The sequence below is a fragment of the Leptodactylus fuscus genome, chromosome 1, assembly GCF_031893055.1.
Source record: "Leptodactylus fuscus isolate aLepFus1 chromosome 1, aLepFus1.hap2, whole genome shotgun sequence".
Taxonomy (NCBI): domain Eukaryota; kingdom Metazoa; phylum Chordata; class Amphibia; order Anura; family Leptodactylidae; genus Leptodactylus; species Leptodactylus fuscus.
In genome coordinates this window covers 295,033,743-295,043,864 of record NC_134265.1, presented here as the reverse complement: position 1 = coordinate 295,043,864, position 10,122 = coordinate 295,033,743, and the positions used below count along the sequence as shown (strand labels likewise).

Here is a 10,122-nt window from a genome sequence, read left to right as displayed (position 1 = left end):
CTCTGTGTGTAAGGCTGGGTTCACATGGGGATTTTTGGACCGGATTTCGACACGGAATCCACCTCAGAATCTGGTCCAAAAAACGCCTCCCATTGACTTCAATGGGAGCCGTTCACTTCTTTTTTCCGCTAGCGGTTTTGTGCCGCTCGCAGAAAAAAGAAGTGGCCTGCCCTTTCTTGCCGCAGATTCTACAACAGAATCTGCCACAGCGTCCGTGGCATGACACCTCCCTCCCGACTAGGCCCATTCATTTGGGCCTAATCCGGAGCAGAATGCCGCGACTGGATGCCGGTGCACTGCATCAGCATCCAGTCGCGGCTAGACGTTTTTTGGACTGGATTCTGAGGCGGCCTACGCGTCAAAATTCGGTCCAAAAATCCCAGTGTGAACCCAGCCTAACAATTATATTCACAGTTCACCTCTACACTGCTCTGGTCCTCTGACAGATCAGAACAATGGAGAGACAGCACTACTGTAGTATGAAACTAGCATCATATGATAGATATCCAAAAAACAGACATCATATGGCTGTTTTTTGCTGGAATGTGAATAAGGCCTAAAATGTTACGTCTAATTTTCACTGATGTTAAGGCCATGAGTAACGGAATGGTCATTAGAGTAAGGCCTATCGGGACATGTATTAACACAAAAATGCAACATAGCACCTGCATCTACGGTATATGGAGAAAACATGTAAAAACTGAGCGAACTATATGTGACATTATGACAGTGGAGAACAGTCTCTGCACAAGCTGACCATACACTTTAGACATCTGTCAGCCGAATGCTCCTTCCTTTCAATCCCCACCCCCTTACACATGCACACTTGGTTCAGCAGAGAGTGCATGTGCTTTCATTGTGGGAGGATGGGAATAAACTGCTGTCAGACACTTCTATCAGTGGCTTATTGGGTTTCGGACAGGAGCTAGTAATAAAATATTAAAAGAGTATGGACTTTAGAATAGACACTTACAATTAATTAAATGATGCTAATATTACAGATTAATTACACTGATAAGCAGTAACATATAATGGATGATACGAGCTTTGATGCACATAGGAGATGTGTATTATGTATCCACTGTGCTACATTATCAGGCACAGGCTGTTGATATAGCTGCGTACGACTGCTTTCAAAAGATCAGGTTCAATACACTGCTATATGATGTATCTAAGTAATTCTGATGTCATTGTCCTGCACTGAACTTTGGATTTATTGACTCTTTTCTTTTATTATAATGCAAGTCATTTGAAAAGAAAACTGCAGAAAGGCTAGCACTATCATGATAATGGCTTTGGACTATACGTTTTTCTTGAAAAAAAAAGATGTGAATTGCATTCTAGCCTATTAAAGTCCATTCACCTGTTACTAATGGATTGTAAGGGAACGAGTCACTAGTGAGTTCAGGACTGAATGTACAGAGACATAACTACAGTGTATATTTATATCCTATATACAATCAGAATGTATGCACAAGCCAAGTGTACCAAAACCTCCTGGAACAACCAATACCTTCTGTAAAAGGAAGGGAATGGAGAAAGACTATACACTTAGTTAAAAGGATAATAATGTCGTTGTTGTTGCTTGGCAAGTCTTAGATTATTAAAGAGAACTTTTCATCACCTCCAACCACTCCAGTTCATAGCATCTGTTAATATGATTCCAGTGCAGATGGAAGTTGTTCTCTAGCCCCCAACATTCCTGAGCAATAAGTGCTATTGCTTTTCATACCTCTGTACTGTCATGTGGGTAGTGTCAGGCAGGAGCAGGAAAGGGGAGTCAAATCTCAATCAGAGGCAGTATCACAACCCTTACCTGATCCTGTCTGCCCAATTGACAGTTCAGAAACTATGTAGCATATCAGGCACCAAAACTAACAGCACTTATTGATCCAGAAAGATAGAGGCTAGAGAAAAAATTCCAGCTGTCAGGATCAGTGGAGCTGTGCCTATTACACAGTAGATGAGATGAGGTTGGATAAAGACATCAGTCCATCAAGTCTAATCTATAACCCTACAATCTCCTACAGTGTTGATTCATATTAAATGATGTAAAGAGCTGGACTTGGCGGAGGTGGTGAACAGTTCTTTTTAAAGAGTAGGTCCACCAATAGACTGTAATACACTTACCAGAAACCCAACAACTCTGAGGTCTGGATATTCGGTCAGTCAGGAGGCTGGGTCAGCGGACCAATCTAGAAGGAGGTTACTGTGGCCAAACTGAGTGCTTGGCTCTCTATATGAATTTACTCTGCCCTCGTGTCTATGCTAAGAGGCCTTCACATCACGTTTTTAACATTCGTGTACAAGATAAAAACAGATGAAAGGATCCATTTCTAGCCAACTAGCCTGGTGAATTGTTAGAGAGATGTAAGGGGGTGCTTTATGCTGAGATATTGGAAAACATGGAGCCTTTAACTGTTCTTGCACAGGGACCCTTGAGATGACCATGTCTGCCCTTAGACCAAGCCATGAAAATGGACAGTAAAAGGGCTCGTTCACATCTGCGCCCGGTCTCCATTCATACAGGTTTCCGTTTCCTGCACAAAACTGAGCAGGAGACGGAAACCTGCAGGACTCTTTCAAACCCATTCATTTGAATGGGTTTGAAAGATGTCCGGCCGTAAGCGCCGGTGAGCGTTTTATGCTCTCCGCCGCGAAACCGTTTTTTCTAAATCGAACACAGAGTGGAACATGCAGTATAGTACTCTGTGTCCGGTTTTAAAAAAAAACGCTTTTGCAGCGGAGAGCATAAAACGCTCACCGGCGCACACGGCCATACCCGGCCTGACAGCTTTCCGTCTTCTGCATGCAGAAGACGGAAACCTCAGAACGGACTCCGGGTGCTAGTGTGAACCTAGAGTCATAGGTTACTGCAGCCCAGCCTCACAGGTCCCGCATGTTCAAGTCCATAGAAATGAATGACTGTGTGTGCTATGCATGAAAATAACGTCCAGAACTTTGGGTTGTGTTTATGAGACCTAAGTGCCCACCACTATGCACAAGACCATTTTACAGCTCTGTGCACCCTCATATAAGTCATATGGAGCTGTGATAAGCCACCCATAACAATCTATGACACTCTAATGTCCCTCTATATATCAGTGAATTAATATGTAGGAGCAGGATCTCAAAATTTACAGCACTATAAGTAGCACACCTTGTCCATATTGTTACCATATTCCCCTTATCATATAATTAACATTTTAGTTTGGCAACTGGAGAAAATCTGCCGTACGTCCGAATATACTGATACAAGATGGAGCTCCGTATATACAGAGGTAAGTAAACTGTACTACTTTCAGTTACCGTAATTGTGATAGAATCCAAAAACCTCTCCTAAGATTATGTTTTATAGAAATATCCTTTCTTTGTCCTTACAGACAGTATGGGAATGGGGTGTCTACGGTCCACCACTAAAATCCATTCTGTGGTACACCATATGGTTACATACAAATATTGCCTGATCCCTGTTCACAAATTCCTAATATTGCATGGACACACACTCCTTCAGTAACTGCTTGACACCTAGCCTCAACTGTTTCTGTCCTGGGGTCCTGGAGTACTGACTGGCCTCTCTCTCCGCATAGATGTCATCTCAGCCATCTGATGCATCTATATAATATACTGTGTAGTCTAGTCAGTTTAATATATGGACACATAGACTGGGTGACATGCTGTAAACTGCCTATCTATATGACAGTGAGGATAGTTTAATGTGTATCACCACTGCATGGGGATCAGGGACTAGAGACCGAGGCTCAGGGGACCATTAGGGGAGTTACCTGCTGCCTTACGGGACAGGCTGAGTCAAGATAAAAATGAAATAATATAAGGACAGACTAAGTGTATGTGGTCTTTTTTCTGGCATCAGTCTTCTCCTTGTCAGATCCTAGTCAATTCATGGAACTAAATATAAAACTCCTGTACCAAACCACATTATGCTTGTCTGAACACAGCCTTATAACAATAACTGTTTGGATACTGTACCTGTGGTTAACCAAGTGTTGTAACACTACCCAGAATGAGATCATAGAATGAGTCAGTTAAACCTCATCTACCACTAGATGGCACTGCACAGCAAGAAAAATTAGTTTGTGTACCCTTGTACTCTACCCCTTATCCTACAGGCCTAATTCACTTGTTATATGCATGTTAACTAATAACCAAGTAGGGCAAATATACCAAAGTGCAAGGGGGAGGAATCTGTGGTACAAATAAATTACAGTACTAGTTTTAAGTGAAGCAGATTATCATATAGGAAAAACTTGAAGAATGTCCAACTCCCTTGCCCAACTCTCCAAAGCCAAAGGTAGGCCTTGTATTTGACTGCATGTGATATGTCAGTAGAAATGTACAGCACCAAGTAGCTCTGCAGTGAGCGACTGGCAGTGACATCTGTCTGCTGTGATTCCAGCCAGATGCAAATAGGTTTCTATTGCCAAAGTGATCTCTGCAGTTGGTGATTCTGTCATTTCCACCATGAAGTTACAATTAGATAGATAGATAGATAGATAGATAGATAGATATACAATATATATATATATATGCGACCACCCTGGGAGAACCGTGCAGGAGGCTGGACTGTCACGGTGACCTTATAGGCACCAGAACTCCCAGGAGAGGTGCACAGGGTAATAGGCAGAGTCAGTTAGATGTGACGCCAGTTGGAGTATTGAGACACCCGCTGGTCCCTGGGCTGAGATGGTGATGTGGGTGCCAGTGCTCTACTCCAACAAAGAGCATTTGCCCAGGGCTTAGCTACAGGGAAGGCAATGTCCAGGCCAGGATCAGTAGAAGTGCTCACTGCTTTATTGTAACAGGCATCTGCTGGTCACTTGTCCGGTAGCAGTGAGCTGTGGCACAGGGGCTTGTAGCTGGCTGACACCTTCCCATGTATTAGCAGAGAGTCTAAGATGGCTGCAGATCCAGCTTCTGGTCTACTGCAGGGGCTCAGTTACCTTGTAGAGGTCGGTGCAGGCTGCCAGGGTTATAGCTCTGCTTAGCCTGATGTAATTCCTGTCCTCTTACTGATAGTGATGGGGGCGCTGTCACACAGCTTCTCTGTCCTGCTGTTGCTGTGGAAATCCTCACAGCACAGTGTCTGAAACACAAGATGGCCACTGCCACACTTCTCCTTCCCTGGCTCTTACAGAATACTACTTCCTGTCTCTGCTATGACTATTTCCTGTTCCAGCTACAGATCCACTCACCATAGTGTGTGTTGCTATGGAGACCACAGCTCACTAGGACAAGTGAAACCAGAGAACAACAGCTTAACAACATTACACAAATGAATACAGAATAAACATGGCAACATATACAAACTATCATAACATGTAAGGCACTTATATGGCCAAATAACCATTAGTAACTCCTGTGAGGGGGTTACATCCCTCCCTTCTTGAATGTAGCACGTCCTCGGGCTACCAATAACACAGAAAACAGTCAATGGCTTAAATATCCCATAGTCCAAAGTAAATGGATTAAACGTTAAATGGGTTAGAACCAAATAAGAGAAATAGAGGTAGAACTTTGGGCAGTCCAAGCATGGTGTCGCCACTATGGCACCAGGTATATGGCTTATTTGTTGAAATGAAGATAAGTTTCCAAGGCAGATGATCAGCTGAAATGCACAGTCTACTATGGCTGATCTGGGCATGCTCCTTTAAGGGCTGTAGCGAACTGAGGGTTTACCCTTATTTACCCTTTGGGATCTCCTTTGAGAAATTGTTTCAGGCTCTGAGGCCTCCTCTCTGTCAGGGAGTACTTGAGTATCCGGAGTCTCTGATACAAAGTCCTCTAAGGAAATGGAGTCACTTGTTTCCCTTGACACAGAAGGAATCTCTCTTTGCAACGGTGTAACCGTAGGTCTCACAAAGAAGTATAAATTAGGGGAAGCCAGAGCAAGTCCTAATTCTGTACCATGTTGGCCAGGAATGGGTATACAGGGTAATGTCCGTCTTGGTTGTGACAGAGCGTGTGGAGTAGCCGGTAACCGACGGGTCACTCTAGGACTTGTATAAGAGGAGGGACAGACTTTGAGATCATCTCTAGACACTAACTGGGATGGACCTTCTCCATCCTCTGGAACAATTTTACACACTTTAGGGTTATCATGTGGTGCCTCTTGGACAACATAGGCTTTGTCTTCCCAACGATCCTCTAACTTATGATGCCTAACATGTCGCCTTTTTAGGACCTTATCTCCAGGTTGCAATGGTTGAGCATTTGCTCCTTTGTCATACTGGAGAGCCTGTTTGTGTCTAGCCTGGTCCAGAGATTTACACACAAGTTCCTGAAGTTCTCTACTAACCCTTAGTCTTTCTGCTACCCAAGTGTCATTTCGTAAAGGTGGGGACCTAAACTCTGTAATCACTCCCATTTGGTGATCAGCGGGGAGCTGTCCTAACTGTCCTCTAAGGAGGTATGCAGGAGTGTACCCTGTGGAATCCTGTCTGGTGTTATTATAGATCTCAGTGATCTCTGGCAATAGCTCTGGCCACTCAGATCGTTTTTCACGGGCAACTGTTCTCAGCATGTTGATAATGATTTGATTGGCTTTTTCACAAAGACCATTACCCTGGGGATGGTAGGCTGTAGTGCGGATCTTTTGACACCCATAGAGGTTGCAGAACTCTTGAAAAAGCTCTGACTCAAATGCAGGACCTTGATCAGTAAGGATCTTTTCAGGATAACCGTAGGGTCGCCCAAAATGTCTTTGGAATTCCCGAGCTGCTGTTTTACCAGTGAGATCTTTTACTGGGACTACAACCATGAATTTTGAAAAATGATCAATCATTGTTAATGCATAAGTGTAACCTGACCGACTTGGAGTCAACTTGACGTGGTCAAGCGCTACCAACTCTAGTGGTCTGACTGTGACAATGCCCTGTAGAGGGGCCCGTTGGTTAGATCCTCTCCGCAAAGCACATTGTGCACAATCCCGGCACCACTGTTCAATTTGAGGGCGCATTCCCACCCAGTAGAAACGATCCTTAATGGTTCGTTCTGTCTTTTGGGCATTGAAATGTCCTGACTGATTATGATACGCATCCAAGATCAAAGGAGCGTCTTGTCTTGGTATCACAATCTGAAACACTCGCTCATGGGTACGAGGATTTACATAACGGCGGACCAGTTTTCCCTGCAGATAAGTTAAACGACCGCGCTCTCGCCAGAGATTTTGAAGTTCAGGGCTTGCATTGTTATCTGGACCTATTGAATTTGAATCTTTTAAAAGGTCTTTTAATCTTTGCAATGTTGGATCTTGTTTTTGGACTTGTTCCCAATCCATATGATGGAGGGACTCAACCCGCATGGTCTGAAGGTTACAATATTTGGTCCGGACATTTTGATTAACACGTTGAGTGACTTTGTCATAGAAGTCAGGGAGTTCAACTTCTTCCCATTTGTCAGGGTCATCTAGGTCATTAATTGACTCTTGGGGTAACCGAGATAAAATGTCAGCATTAACATTCTCCCTCCCTGCACGGAATTTTAAGGTAAACTGATAATTGGCAAGACGTGAAGCCCAACGCTGCTCAATTGCTCCCAATTTGGCAGTGCTAAGATGGGTCAGAGGATTATTATCTGTGTATGCAACAAAAGGAGTGGCGGTGAGATAATGATGGAATTTTTCGGTAACCGCCCAAACCAAGGCCAGAAACTCCAACTTAAAGGAGCTATAGTTAGAGTCATTACGTTCAGTCGCCCGAAGCGATCGACTGGCAAATGCAATGGGTCTAATCAAACCTTCTTGTTTCTGGGAAAGGACAGCACCAAGTCCAGTTTTACTTGCATCTGTTTGCAGAATGAACGGTTTACTGTAATCAGGGTAAGCAAGGACATTTGGACCGACTAAGGCCGCTTTTAACTCCTCAAATGCTTTTTGCATTTCAGGGGTCCATTGGATAGTTGGACTCTTACCAGATCGGGTGGTAGACTGACCTATCAGTACAGCCTGTAAGGGTGCAGCAATCCGGGCAAAGTTTTTTACAAATCGGCGGTAATAACCGGCGAACCCAAGGAATCTACGGATGTCTTTTACCGTTTCAGGAGTTGGCCAGTCGCGTATCCGTTCAGTGTACTGAGGATCTGGCGACACCCCATCAGCGCTCACAATGTGTCCCAGGTATTGGATTTCAGATTTTAGGAGATGGCATTTGGAAGGTTTGAGTTTCAGACCATAGCGATCCAAAGACTCAAACACTCTCGCAAGGTGATCCAAATGCTCTGCATATGTTCTGGAGTAAACAATTATATCATCCAGATATAACAGGACAGACTCAAAGTTTAGATGACCTAAACAGAACTCCATGAGCCGTTGGAATGTGGCAGGCGCATTGCACAACCCAAATGGCATCCGGTCAAATTCAAACAGACCCATTGGTGTTGTGAAGGCAGTTTTTTCAGCATCAGTTGGGGACATAGGGACCTGCCAGTATCCACTGGTAAGGTCCAGGACAGAGAAGTAGGCTGCAGACTGAAGAGCTGCAAGGGACTCCTCTATCCGGGGCAGCGGATATGCATCCTTGTGAGTGATATCATTCAATTTGCGGTAATCCACGCAAAGGCGAATAGTACCGTCCTTCTTTTTGACGAGTACTAAGGGAGCAGCCCAAGGGCTTCGGCTGTCCCTTATAACACCGGAATCCTTCATGTTTTGGAGTAAGCCTTTTACTTGTTGGTATTGTGCTGGGGGAATGGGCCTATGTCTTTCCTTGATGGGAGGATGATCACCAGTTTGAATTGTGTGTTCTACTGCAGTGACATGCCCAAAGTCCATAGGGGACTTGCTGAAAATGTGTTCGAATTCGTGAACTACCCGCAATAACCCTTCCAGCTGAGATGAAGGCGTCTCAGGGGTTCCAAGGTGAATCTCTTGCCACCATTCTTTTTGCTCCCCAGTGGGGTTACATGTGGGTTGTGAATTGGTGGTCTGAGCTCCACAATGGACTCTCTGGAGGCAATCAGCATCCTGAACTCTGGATAATTTGGCAACCACTGTATACCGTGGTAGTGTAACTTCAGAATCCCCAAAATTCAACAATTGTACAGGGACTCGTCCATGAGTCACCTTAGCCAAACTACGGGCAGCAATAACTGTACGATCCGTAGGCATTGACTCGATGAGCACAGAGTAATCCCTGCCTTTGACACCAAACCTGGCCCGGCACCAGACCATCATCACATGACCAGGTGGTAAGATGATGGGTCTAGCGTCAGTCACCCTAGCTTTTCCAATCTCACCTTGGGAAAGTTGGACCTGTTGTTGTTGGACCAAAACCTTAATGGCCTTATGGTAGATGTATCTCTCTTTTGGAGCAGCTATTTGAAGAGTGTCAGACAAGGCAGCAATGGCTTCATCAAAACAATTAACTAGGACATTGGTCCCAATGATGATGGAGGGAGTGTCTCTGTCTTTGGCAACGTCCACAATGACAATCCCTTGATCCTTCAGTTCGGTTTTGCCAATCTTAAGGGTGGCTAGGAAGTATCCTACCTGTTTAAGTTCTTGTCCATTGCTGGCAATTAGAGTCACCTGCTCATGAGGATTGTATGGTTGTAGCTGATCTCGAGACCAATATTTTTCAAACTGGGCAAGGGGCATGGTAGTCATCTGTGATCCCGTATCCAAGAGAGCAGTCAGTGGGATGTTGTTCATATTGATGGAAAGGATAGGGCGGTCTCCAATGAAATGTCGGCCCCATTCAGGTGATAGTGGACCATGGTGGTGGTTGTCTCCTGGGGGTAGGTCCTCTGCCCCAGGACGGCCTAGTTTAAAGGCTGGCATTCTCGTTCAACGTGTCCTGGTAAATGACAACTTCGACAGATGGGCCTTCCGGATGAATTAAACTGGTCCGTGACCCTGCGACCGGGTCGGAATAACGGTCTGCGTGAATACTGACGTGGCGAAGGTCGCTGCCAGTGCCGGGATGAGGGAGACCTCGGTGGTGTCAGCTGAAGGTCCTCCACTTTTTTGCAAAGCTTAATTAGATTCTTTGAAAGTTCAGCGATTTGTCCTTGGAGTTCAATGTTGGAGTCAGAAGGTTGGATCTGTGCGCACTGAGCAATGGGTTGTTGGATTACACAGGGCGGAGGTGCTGTAGAAGCTGAGGG

The 10,122-nt window shown here is 44.8% G+C and overlaps 1 protein-coding gene across 1 annotated transcript in view; it reads left to right on the top strand.

Annotated features, from left to right (window-relative positions):
- The first annotated feature begins 4,249 nt into the window (after window positions 1–4,249).
- Window positions 4,250–10,122, top strand: part of AADAT (aminoadipate aminotransferase) — a 40,089-nt gene continuing 34,216 nt past the window's right edge. The window contains exon 1 of the mRNA XM_075258281.1: window positions 4,250–4,312. Within this exon, the coding sequence (XP_075114382.1) occupies window positions 4,276–4,312 (37 nt within the window). The 5' untranslated portion in view covers window positions 4,250–4,275. The remainder of the gene's footprint in view (window positions 4,313–10,122) is intronic.